The sequence below is a fragment of the Crocuta crocuta genome, unplaced genomic scaffold (assembly GCF_008692635.1).
Source record: "Crocuta crocuta isolate KB4526 unplaced genomic scaffold, BGI_CrCroc_1.0 scaffold179, whole genome shotgun sequence".
Taxonomy (NCBI): domain Eukaryota; kingdom Metazoa; phylum Chordata; class Mammalia; order Carnivora; family Hyaenidae; genus Crocuta; species Crocuta crocuta.
The window spans coordinates 3,634,968-3,648,008 of NW_027551568.1; the positions used below are offsets into that span (position 1 = coordinate 3,634,968).

Consider the following 13,041-nt stretch of genomic DNA (forward strand, 5'->3'; position numbering starts at 1 on the left):
GGGGGGGAAGGCTCTCCTGGCCTCCTCCAGCTTCTGGAGGGACCCCTGCTGCACCCCCAGCCTCTGCCCGTGTCCCCACATCCTCTCTGACTCCGACGCAGGCCCGGTGATCACCTTCTCCCACCTGGACAACCTCTCAAAATCCTTAACCACGTCGGCGAGGTCTCTTCTGCCCTGTAAGGTGACAGTCACAGGACCGGGAAGAGGGCTCTGTGCTGCCATTGTGCAGCCCCCCCCGCCCCCCGACACGGTGGCAGTCAGGGGCGATCGATATCTCCCAGATTGCTGCCTCTGTTCACAGCCGGGGACACTGGGCTCAGCCGTTCCTGAGGCCCCCTCACTGGGTGACGTGGTGGAGCTGGACTGAGTCCGGGGACACCCCAGTCCAGACAGCGTCCCCCAGGCTCCCCTGCAAATGCAGGGTGACCAGAGAAAGCCCGGGGAGGAGCCCTGGGTGCCACCACCCAGGCCCCGAGCAGGTGCAGCAGGGAGGGTCTCCCAGGTGCAGGGCGGCTCTGGACATCATTCATTCAGGGGGACTTGCTGCTGCTTGTGGCATTCATTCCTGGAATGTCGGCTGGGCCCCTGGGCCGCCACAGCCCTCCCCGCCCCCAACCAGACCCTACCTTCCACCCATACCTGCCTTTCCAGGCTAAACATGCAAACCCGCAGGTGACCTGGGTAGCTCTGCCGTCGCCCCGCTGCTCGCTGTCCCCGTGCTGCCTGCACAGATGGCTCCCGATCAGAGCACCCCCTCCCCCACCAGTGCTTCACGAGTCTCCAGGTGGCCGTCATGGAGTCGAGTCTGGCCTGTCCCCGAAGGCCCGGAGGCCCCACCCAACGCAGAAGCCTCTTGGCTGTACCTCCACCCACGGCACGCGTCACCTCACTGATCTTCCCGTCCACCCCCTTACAGGCCAGGAAACCGAGGCTCTGAGGAGCCACGACCCAGGCTGCCTCGTGCAGAGCACGTCTGTCTGTCCTCACCGCTGTCCCACCCGGCCTCACGGCTTCAGAAACCTGGCTCTGGGCCCTCCCTCACTGCTTCTGCTCGTCTCGTTTCCAAAGGCGGGCACGGCCTGCGGGGCCGGCCCCGGCACCTTCCCGGGCACCGAGGACCCTCCTGGCAGGTGACAGGATTTCCTGGACTCCGCACTGTTCTGACCTTTCCTTGAAAGTCACCAGAACACTGTCAGTGCCCGTGGGCAGCCTCAGGCCGAACAGCCACCAGGCTACGGGTTCCAATCCCCAACGTCACGATTCCCCTGTCCTGTGAGGAGCCTGACCTGCCCGACTAAGTCCCTCTCAGTGACACCCACCCTCTTCTCCGGAAGCGGACACACATAGGGCCTCTCTGCCCCCCGTGCCTCCTCTGACCTCGTTCTAGGCTCCTAACATGGCCAAGAAGCAGGCACAGGCGTGCAAACGGGTACTCTCACAGAATCCAGGCAGCGGCCTCGAAACACCGCTCCACACCAGGCGGGGGGGGCGGGGGGGGCAGTCAGGAGACACGCTCAGCCCAAGAGAACCGGAAGGTGCATCTCAGATGACGGATCGAAGCCAAATCAAAACCAGATACACACAAAAACCCACAGAAGATGGGGACTGCTCACCACTGCCCTCCGACGACCCCAAACCACAGAGAGATTCTTTCCCGCTGCCCCCGGGCGCGTCTACAGGGCAGGGAGAAGACACACCCACACACGCGCCCACAGCCCGTCGCCGAGGGCCCAGCTGGCCCGTTAGACGCAGTTGTCGCGTGGATTACGGCGGCACCGGAAAGGGTCCGTGTGAGCGGCGGTCCCGTGGCTCATGGTGGCCGGGACCCCGGCTGCGCAGCGTGGGCCCCCCGTCCCGTGAGCGTCCTACCTTTCTCTTGTTGGTCGGGCAAATGTAGAAGTTGTCGATGACCGTGGTGACGCCAGGCTGCAGGGTGAGTTTGGTGTAGGACGTCCCGAAGTCCGAGGACCTGGGGGGGCAGGACGACAGATAGGCGTCAGCGAGGTGTCCCTCCCGCTGCAGATTCGTCTAGCCCGCGGCACAGCGCCTCATAGCAACGCGTCCCTTGGAGCGGCGTGCCCCAGTGACAGGGAGGCCATGGGGCTCCCGTGGGCTCGCCGAGCACGCGTTCGGGTCTAGGAGCTGGGTGTGGAGGGCAAATACGTCAGTGTCCCCCCTCCCCAGGGTCACCTCCTCCTTGGAGTCCCCAGTGATCTGCCCCAACCCTGAGTCTACACGTGTGCGTCACTATTTGCCACGGGCCCCTCGAGTGCCAGGCACCTCTGTGTCCTTCTGTCTTTTTGATTCCTCGAAAACCCTTGAAGACTAGGTCACTATGGGGGCGCCTGGGGGGCTCAGTCGGTTAAGCGTCCGACACTTGGTTTCGGCTCAGGTCGTATCTCACGATTCGTGAATTCGAGGTCTGCATCGGGCTCTGTGCCGTCAGAGATTCTCTCTCTCCCTCCCTCGCTCTCTGCCCCTCCCCCACTTGCGCTATCTCTGTCTCTCTCGAAATAAATGATTAAACTTATTTAAAAAAAAGATAAGACTAGGTCACTAGGGCTCTCTTGCAGCTGTCCCCCAGGATGAGGCGGAGGCTCCGGGTGGGTCAGGTCCTGCCCGAAGTCACTCGGCTAACAGGTGGTGGACCAGGATGTGCGAGCTGCCCGTGCCGCCCCCCGGCCGGCACCCCATTTGCTCCGCAGAACCTCCCCCCCCCCCGTAGCCTGCCTGCTTGTCTGCCGGACCCAGCAGCCTGGGGAGCCCGGCCTCAGTGCTGCTCTGAGCAGCCCCCTCCCCTCTGGGGGCTGGATGAGGCAGGTGCTTCCGGGACTTGCCCAGTGTTGTCGGGGCCCCGGGGGGGAGGGCGGGGTGCAGCCCGGGGCTGGCAGCATAAGCCCCGCCCCACCGGAAGGGAGCCTTTCTGGTCCCTTCCATGGTACACCTTTAGTGGTTTCTGCATGCGTATATTTCCTTCCCAAATCTTCCAGCGAATCCGAGGCTCCGGAAAGATGGGCTGTGTTTACTGCCTTGGGGCCTCGTGGTCACCTGTCCACATGTCCCCAGAGGTCAGGTCCCTCACAGGCTTCATGGTCGGTCAGCAAGTCCTTCCCAGACCAGGGCAGAGAGCAAGGCCTGCCCCCTGACTCCCAGGGGTGGCGGCTGGGAGGGGATCAGCTGGGCCCCTCATGCCTTGTCGCCGCCCCCCCCAGGGAGGCCGTGCTGGAGAGAACAGAGAAGCCCTACCCCCGCCCCCCAGGGGTGATTAGGGATGTACTTACTCTCAAAACCTCAGAGAACTGATTTGCTTTGGGAAGGAGGGAGCCAGAGGCCCATTAGCAGAGGACTGATCCAGAGACCCAGGAAACTCCCAGTCTCCGCAGAAACCAGAGGCTGTGTTTCCGAGCGCGAGTCACGGAAACCTCTGAGCCCGTCGGACCCCTCTGCCCTCCTACCGCCAGCAGCAAGCTGGGTCTAGAACCCGCCCGTTGGCTCTGCCTCCCGGATACCTCGCCACCCCTTCCCTCCATCCCTGACCCGCACCTGCCTCGGCCCAGGGGCTTCCCCAGTTCCAGACTCCTCCCCGTTCCCGCCCAGGTCACGGGGCCCCTGGTCCCTGCTCACTCCCGGGCACCTGCTGGTGTGGGCCCGAGCGAGCGAGGAGCTGGTGCGGCAAGGGGAGAGGGGTGCGGCAAGGGGGGGGCGCTAAATAGGACCACACAGCAGCAGGTGTGATCAGGGCTGGGCTGGAGCGCGCAGCCCGTAGGCTGTCTGAGAGGGGCCTCCGATACGGTGACGTTTGCGCAGAGGCAGGAAGGAAGGAAGACAGTGCTTTGTGCCTGGCCGGGAGAAAGCCATTTGTGGCCGGCAAAGTCCTGTTCCCCCCAAAATCCTGGGCACCGAGAATCTGTGAACGTGACCTTATCTGCAAACAAGTCCGCTGCAGATGTAATCAAGTTACAATGAGGTCAGACTGGAGGAGGGCGGGTCCGATCCAGTGACTGGTGCCATAGGAGAGGGGAACTTGGACGCAGGGCCACCAGACACAGCCTGAGCGGCGCCTGGCCCGCGTCGGACCCTCCTCTCCAACTGCTCACGGGGCCTGACTCCCGGCAGACCCCCCTGTAGGCAGGGGAAGAGAAGGGAATTCATCGCCGCGGATGGGTCGGGGAAACAGAAGATGGCTCGCCTCTGTGCCCAGGAGCCAGGACCTCTGACCAACCATGACCCTAATGCGGCCTCCTCCCAAAGTCGACGTGGATCACGCAGTCAGTGAGGGCGGCGGTCGCCAGGATCATCCAAGAATCCACCCAGGCATACAGCTAGCATTCAATACATGCTTGCTGGATTCCTATAGAGATGCTCTGGTGTCAGAGCTGGAGGCTGTGTGACCTCAGATGAGGAGGTTTCCCTCTCTGGGCAGCAAGAATTTCCCAGCAGAAATGGGATTAGATGTGATCACGTCTGAGCACCAGCACCGGCCCTCAATGGCTCCACCCCCATGTGCCCTTTCCTCAGCTGCCCCAGTGACCCCTCAACCCCCCTCCCCATGCCAGGCCCTCCCCCGGGGTGACCCTTCCTCGGTGCTCTGCACCCTACCACCCCCAGGTCCTCCTTAAGTGCGTCTGGGAATGCAGAGCCTGATCATTGCAATCTGCATTATTCGAATTAAAATTAAAAAACCAGGCTCTGCAACTGGGCAGAGATGCAGGGGGACAAGCAGGCGCAGTGGGCAGGTCGCTCTTTGCAAATCGGTGCTTAATCGCTGAGTGTTTGTACATAGTCACTTTTTAAAAAATAATTTAATTGAGCCCTTTTCAGGCTCTATAATTATTTGGTTGGCAGGGACATATGTTCAGCTCCCGCCCCTCCCTGTCATGCAGATGAGCCCCTATCTCCAGCCCGTCCCCCACCCCACCCCCCTGCCAGCTTGGAAGACCACGGCAGGTGTGAAAAGTGGCGCCCACCTGCGTGGCTGAGCCACCCGCAGGGGTGTGGCCTTGGATGAGGTGCGAGAGAGGCGGTTTCTTTATCTGGAAAAAGGGCTGGCTGATGCGGGTCTGTCACAGGGGCTGGTTACACCCTGGTGAGATGAGAGAGGTGAGGGAAGCGAGCGCGAGGCTGGGGTCCCTGCGGCCTCCCCCTGGGGGAAGGCGCAGCTGCGTGTGGACCCCGCTGTGCGGCGCAGGCCGACAGCTATGGGTGCGGGTGCCCCCAGGGCCCCTTCCTCACTGTCCCGAGAATGCGCATTCCCATCCCGCAGGATGTGCCTTCGGTGTTCAAGGTCAAGGGCTGACCTGGAGCCTCTCCCCTGTAACAAGAGTGTCCGGAGGTGGGCGCGGGGGGTGGGGGGCTCAACCTCCCTGGAAACGCTGGCCGGGCGCGGGGGGAAGGGCTGCTGCTGGTTGCTAGGTTAAGTTGCTATGATACAAAAACTTGCCGCACGCGGATGCCAGCAGCCGAAGCTCTGTCCGGCAGGCGGCTCCGGGACTCCCTGCAGGTCAGCCTCCCCCACCCCCCCCATAAACCTATGTCTCCATCGCTATCTCCTCATCTTTCCCTGGGCCTCGCTAGACCCACCCTGGGCCGAGAGGTCGCTGGAGCTGCTTGGGTGCTGAGGTCCAGCTCCCGTTCTGCCGGGACAGCTGGGAGAGCCTCCCGAACACCCCGGTAGCCGGTCCCGACAGTCAGAACCTCGACCTGCACTTTACACCTGGGGAGACCGAGGCCCAGCCAGGGGAGGGGCTTGTGCGGAGTCGTCCGGGGGTGCGGAGGCATCAGGGTCTCCCGCCAGACGGGTATGGTCTCGCAGAAGTGGTCCAGAGCTTGGGCGGGACCCCAGCCGTGCACGGTGTCTGTGACTGGGTGATGAGGAGGAACAGAGGCCGAGCCGGCCTCACCCGGGGGCCGTTCTGGTTCCCGGGCGCTGACCAGTCACGGGACCCCTGGCGGGCTTTGATCCGAGGCTGGGTCTCATGCACGGAGGGACATGGGATCAGCGGAAGAGAACTGGGGCGGCACGGGGCACTCCTAGGGCTGGTCACGTCATTCAAGAAAAATCCACAATGTGGCTCGAGGTTCTGCGTGTGAAGTGGGGAGTCAGGGCCCTGCTAGGGGGTGAGCTGAGAAGAAAACGGCCCTGTCCCCGGGGGCGCACAGCATCGTGGGGCGGGGAGACGACAGGCCAGCCACCCCTGCTCACCGCAGCTGCTGGCGGGATCTGAAGAGCGGGCCCCTCTAACATGAAGGGCCTGGGGGTGGGGCGCCCAGTGAAACCGTAGGCTCGCCCCGCACTGGACGCTACGCAGAGGGCAGACACAGACTCACTGACCCAGGAAGACCATTCCAATAGGAGTGTGCCTTCCCATTTTATAGATGGGGAAACCGAGGCTCAGGGAGTATGATGGGATTTCTTAACAATCACACAGTAACTACTGAAAACCCAGGCTGTCCCATGAGAGGTGCAGTGACGTCCCTGGAGGTGTCCACTGGGCACGGCGCCCACCCCACGCGGCTGGACTTTCTGACTCCACTTCCCTTGCAGGGCCTCACGGCCCAATGCCATCCAATGTGCCGGCAATTGGATGTGGTCCGCAGCCCATCCCCTGCAGGAAGCTGGTGCATCAAGTCGAGCCCAGGGCGCCTCAGCCCGGGCTGCATTCCCAGCTGGCCGGGAGGGTGGGGGACAGTGGGGGGCTTCGGAGTCTTGGCATCTGAACCCACAGTGTCCCACGGCTGCGGGGTGTCAGAGCCCGCCTCTCCCAGCCCGTCCTACGAGCTCGTCCCCCAACCTGCCCTTCCGCGTATGGCTCTGGCCTCCCCGCGGCCGCGTTGCTGAGGCCGCGCACCCACAGGCGGCAGGTGTTGTGACGCTCGCCAGCGGATCCTTCCAGAATGAAGCTGGACCGGGCGAGGCCCGCTCCCAGTCGCTGCCCCCTTATCTCTGGCTGCAGCCGGCATACCAACACCCAGGGATGGGAGCTGGGGCCGCGCCCGGGAGCCGTCACCCTGCCACAGTGAGAACCCGTCCTTCCCAGTGAGTCCCTGGCTCATCCTTAAAACTCCTGACATAAGTGACTGCCCTCAGCTCGCAAGGTCCTTCCCACAAACGTTTCCCAGGCACCCGTCACACGTGGGCTCTGTGCTAGGCACTGCGCGCAGAAGCGGGCGGGCAGGGAACTTGGCAGCTGCTGGTCCGTGCCAGCCACTCGGCTCTTGAGATGATGCCACTGCAGTAGGTCACCAGGCACTGCCCCAGACAGGTGGGGGGGGTGCTGTTTGTTGCCTCGGCCCCTCCTGGATGCTGTCCTCTCCAGACCTCCTTGCAGACCGGCAGCAAAGGGTTTAACCCCTCCCCCACCCCCGGGCACGGAGCAGGGTGCCTCCAGGGCCCTGTGCTGGCCCCTGAGTGAGCCGGGCCCCCGCCACATCTTTGTGGAGCAGGACACGGTGCCGCCTCCAGGGGCCCCGACTCCAGCGTGTGGACCACGGAAATGCAGCCCAGAGATGGGCATCCAGGGCCTGGAGTGGGTTCTGTGAGCTCTCAGAGCCTGGGGTGGGGGGTGGGGGACTAACGGAGCCCGTGGAGTCCAGAGAAGATGCCGGAAGCCTGCGGGGAGCCCTGAGGAGGGATGCGCGTGTGCTCTCGCGGAAGCCTAAAGAGGCCTGTAAGTGTGCCTGCGGGGTCTGGGGGCCTCCAGAGAATCTGGGGGCTGAGGGGGAAGGAGGAGGAAGAGGCGTCCGATAAAGGGGAGGGGGTCTTTCAGGAGGAGCCCCCTGGCCGTCGGCCCTGAGCGCCGGCCGCGGGAGCTGGGTGCCCTGTGCTGGGGCAAGGAAGGAACAGAGGCCCACGCTCCAGGCAGAGGCGACAGCGCGGCCACGGCCCACGGCCTCACACAGCCGGGTCAGGGGAGACCCTGATCACGCTGTGGCCCGGCCGCCCCAGTCCCCAGGGCACAGTCGCTCACCTCATGTAACCGCATTCCAGTGGGGGGCGGGGGGCTCTCCGTGCGCAGCCGGAAACCTGAGATACTGAGAGGTGAAGTCATTGCCGGGGCTCAGGAAGGACGAAGCCAGGCTCTACGTGACTGCAGTTCTGAATTACGCCCCACCTTCCACCTCCTTCCCGCTCTATGGAAAGGGAGGGGACGCAGGGACACCATGGGTTTGGCTGGCTTTATTTCTGGAGGTTCATTTTTTTCTTTTAAAGTTTATTTTCAGAGAGAGAGAGAGCATGAGGGGGGAGGGACAGAGAGAGAGAGAGATGGAGAGAGAGAGAATCCCAAGCAGGCTCCATGCCTTCAGCACCGAGCCCGACGCAGGGCTTGAACCCACAGACCGTGAGATCGTGACCTGAGCGGAGATCAAGAGTCGGACGCTGAACCGACTGAGCCCCCAGGCGCCTCAGTTTCTGGAGGTTGTAAAATGGCACAAGGTGGGACCTTTGCAATAGGCCTTTTCCCAGAGGAGGAGGAGCTGTCTTTAGAAGTGGGGTATAGCCATCAGGCTAAAGGACGCCTGTGTCCCTGGACGTGCCCCACAGGCAGGGCTCACCTGGCCCGAGCCGCTGTGCCAGCGCTCAGCTGGGCCCGCGTCCACAGGCCGAGGCGGGTAGCACGGCAGCCTAGCCCAGGCCGCAGGCGGGGAGGGGCGGGGCCATCAGCAGCCGCGGGTGCAGGGAAGGGGGCTGCTGACTGCCCCGGAGTCTCACAGGCTGCAGGCAGAGGCCCCGCCTGTAACTGACACCAGGTGTGCTCACTGACCAGCAGCCCAGGGACCAGACAGGACGCCACTGTGTCTTCCGGGGTAATTGAGGAAGCTGTATCTGACGGGGGCTGGAGGGGCCTGGCTGGGTTTACGCCCGGTGGAGGTGACTGTCGGATAGTCGGGACANGGAAGCACCTCTTATGAATGGGACAGCGTGGTCACTGGCCCGGCAGGCCCCGCCCAAAGCCAGCCTCTCTCTGCCGGTGCCCAGGGTGAATGAAGCACACTGATGCCAGCATTCCCCTGGGGAACCAACCGATTTGGGAGCGCGCCAAGCCCCTCTGAAGTCCAAAAATGTCACCTCAAACAGAAAACATCCAAATAGAATAAGACAAATAATAACACAGAAAGACTTGCTACAGAGCAGATAACGCGGCTCCAAGGAGCCACTTGTCCCGAAAGACGGTCGGCAGAGCCACCGTGAGAAAGCCCGTGTGAGCTGCAAGTCGGAGGTCTGCGCTTGGCACTGGGGTCTGGGCCAGGTTAGGCTACCCTTGTGACCTGAATCTACCCTTAGGAAAATTCCAGAAGTTCATCAGTCCAACTTTGGCTCAGGTCACGATCTCACGCGTCATGGGTTCGAGCCCCGCGTCGGGCTCTGTGCTGACAGCTCAGAGCCTGGAGCTGCTTCTGATTCTGTGTCTCCCTCTCCGTCTGCCCCTCCCCCCCTCAAAAATAAACATTAAAAAAAAAAACCAAAAGCAAAGAAGCTTCGGCTTCAACCATCGACCGGGCCACTTCATTCCTCTATGGCCGTCCAGCCCTTGCCCACATGTGATTATATTTATAGTATTGCAATTCTAGCGCGTACACAAAATTCGTTCTGACTTTATTGCCAGATGGTTGGCGTTTCCTGTTGGCTGTGTGGCCTCGCTGAGGGGTCTTTCATTAGACTAGACCTACGCTAGGCAACTCGACAGCACCAGGCGTACTCTGTGCTATGCACTTTGGAAACACATTTTCGCCATGGACTGCCCTCCCACGCCCCTGTGCCCTTCATAAACAACACCTCCGTTACTCTAGCGCCTGCTGGCTCATCCCCCAGGGTTACGTCCCGAGCGCGGGGCTCCTCTATGAGACCCCGAGCTTCTTTGTGGCTCTTAAAAAATATGTTTTCAGATCTGAGACTATCGTACAACTCAATATCTTAAAAACAAGGGTCCTCGTTTGCTCTTAGGGGCTCCTGGCAGAGAATGATCACCCTTTTATATGCCGATCCATCAGATTATAGAATCTGACGCCTCTACATTGATTTTTTGAGTGACTGTTGAGTACACCCAGCGTCAGCCAGAGGCAGCCCGAGTGATATATCAAGCATTCTAAAGAAGAGGAATAAATGCAGAGAGGCATTAGCAGATGAGATCGGGACGATCTGGAAGCGCATTCTATTTCTGAACGTTTCAAGGAATATTTGAATACAAAGTACAGAAATTAAGTAAGAAACAGACACAACACAAAGGACTCTCCCTCTCAGTGAATGTCACGGAATTTTTTAAGTTATGAAACTGGGGAGATCGGGTAGAAAAACAATTTGTTTTAGGGCAGAAAGTTCCTGGAATATACACGAAGGTTGATTTGATGACAAAACTGAATAGTTTAAGCAGAGGGGCCAACAGATTTCCATTTCCAGACTGTGTCCCTAAAGACGCCCTCTTGGGGCCGAAGGTGACGGATGGGGGCTTGCAGAATGTCTCCATCCTCTTCCGGTGTTGGACCTCGGACAAGTGCGTCTGCATCTACACTGAACTGGCCTGTGTTATCCGACGACCATGGTAGGAACGGTGACGACCACTCATCATTCTCCCATTTGTCAAGTTCCCTGAGGACCACATGCTTTGCACGTGCTAGCCCCCTTCATAACCCTCCCCACACCCTACTAGGGGAGGGCGGGGAGCACCCTCCTAGGGGAGGGCGGGGAGCACCCTACTAGGGGAGGACGGAGAGCACCCTACTAGGGGAGGACGAGGAGCACCCTACTAGGTGAGGATGGGGAGCATCCCTACTAGGTGAGGATGGGGAGCACCCCTACTAGGGGTGGATGGGGAGCACCCCTACTAGGTGAGGATGAGGAGCACCCCTACTAGCGGAGGATGGGGAGCACCCCTACTAGGTGAGGATGGGGAGCACCCCTACTAGCGGAGGATGGGGAGCACCCCTACTAGCGGAGGATGGGGAGCACCCCTACAAGGTGAGGACGAGGAGCACCCTCCTAGGGGAGGATGGGGAGCACCCTACTAGGGGAGGACGGAGAGCACCGCAGCAGAATGACCCGGGGAGGGACCTGGACTGAGCTCTCCCGGCCCCAAGCAGAGTTGCTCCGAGCAGGTGACTCTGGGCTGGCCTAGGCACAATTCTTCTCTCTCTTCCAACCTTCGGGCAAGATGATGAAACAGGACCAAACCCCCCACATCATGCAAGCGCCAAAGACATCTTGGAAATTCATCGGGTCAAGGCTGTCGGAGGCTGAAAGCTGCACATAAAGGCTCCAGCCTCCAGAGCACCAGCCGTTTGCAGCAGCAGCACCTGCGGCGTCTGTCTGCAGCCCGTGGGGCCGGTGAGACAGACAGACAACCACCTTGTTTCAGCTACAGCAGAGGCGGCTCTACGGCCACCTGGTCAACCCTGCCAGCCCAGGGGGTGGGGCGCGGGCCGGGGGCCGAGGCTTTGGCCCTCCCAGGGTGTGCGGAAGACCCGTGGCCAGCTCTCAAGCCCCTCCAGCAGGTGCCAAGCCCCAGCGAGGCCACAAGTGTCCCCAGCCTGCCTCATACGGGGACGCCCAGTGTTTACAGCATTATCCCAAAGACAGCGGCCTGCAGCCGTGGCCCACGTCACCCCCAGGTGGAGGAGGTGTGGTGCCAGGTTGACTGGCGGTTGACCTTGAGCTGGTCACTCGGCTTACGGACCTCAGGTGTCCCTTCTGTGCAGTGGGGACACGCCTTCCACCCAGGGTCATCCCAGTGTTAACTGACATGACGGACGTGAGCATCCCGGCACGGCGTCTGGCCCAGGATGCCCCTGCTGCCCTCCTCTTCCTCCTCCGTGACACCGAAGGTGTTTGGCGACTGTGTGGTACGAGGTTGGCTCGGGAGGTCTGAGTCGTCTGAACTCCCACACTCCGGAGAAAGGTTAGGCCCTTGACTGGCACCTGGACGGTCACCGCCAAGCCCCTGGAAGGTCGTGGCCTCCAGCCAGCCAGCCCAGGCGTGCGAACGTTGTGCTTGACAGTAGTGGTCTTGGGTCGGCTGGTATGGCTTTGCCTCTGGAGGGCGGGAGACGGCCACAGGGCTACATGACCAACCTCAATAAAAACCCTGGGCACCAAGGCTCCCCTGGTCGGCAGTGCTTCCCCTGTGTTGGCACGTGTCATTGCTTGAAGAGTTAAGCACCGTCCCTGGGGCCCAGGAAATGCAGCCTACGTGGGGAGCCCGTCTCTGGGCCTTTGCATGTGCTGTTCTCCTTCCCAGATGCACCCAGGGACCGACTCTGCACTGCATCCAAGGCTCTGTTCAAATATCTGTCACCGAGGAGAGTGTCCTGGGTCCCTCCCCCCAGCTCTCACCCCTTATCCTGACTTCCAGCCGTAGGATCGTTGCTCCCTGACATCATGCACATGTTTTGGTGATTGACAGTCTGGCTCCAAATCGAGAACACCTGCTCCCGGGAAGAGGGTACTGGTGCCTGGTTACCCTCCACCCTGGGAAGGTGCACAGCATCTCCCTGCCCTGGAGACCCCACCTCTGGTAACTCTCCTGCACTTCCGTGTCAGGTGAAAGCCAGGGTCAAGACTCTGCTTCCCTAAGTGGTGCCCCCTGGTGCCTGTCGTGTCTTCTGAAAGTCCTCCCTTCCCCCACGCCCTGTGTGGCACCCGGGTCACAAGTCAAGGGCCCACAGGTGTGGTGTGGTCTGGGCACCTGGGCTGTCCCAACCCCCGCAGCACTGAGGAAACAGCAGGANGGTGAAGGTTTGCCGACATGACCGAGGGATGCCCAGACCCGTTCCGTGACGGCCCCGACGACAGCACACTCGGGCGAGGAGCGCCCGCAGCCCCACCGTCCCGATGCGGTCTCTTCCTATCAGCCTCACTCCACCCCTGCCCACGGCTCCGTAACAACTTCGCGCCCCTTGCTCTCCAGGTGACAAAACCAAAGCAGGTGGAAATTGGCAGAACATATTTCTCCAGTTCTTAGGATTCCCATTCGAGAGCGAAGCAGCGGCGAGACGCCTTTGGGCAGGTGACAATCACGCGTGCGGGTCCCAGGCGGCCACCATGGCCCC

At 61.5% G+C, this 13,041-nt stretch overlaps 1 protein-coding gene across 1 annotated transcript in view; it reads right to left on the minus strand.

Annotated features, from left to right (window-relative positions):
* The window catches only part of SORCS2 (sortilin related VPS10 domain containing receptor 2), a 404,846-nt gene that overhangs the window by 168,469 nt on the left and 223,336 nt on the right, over positions 1-13,041 (minus strand). Inside the window, exon 3 of the mRNA XM_077750377.1 lies at positions 1,870-1,969. Coding sequence (XP_077606503.1) covers positions 1,870-1,969 — 100 coding nt within the window. The remainder of the gene's footprint in view (positions 1-1,869; positions 1,970-13,041) is intronic.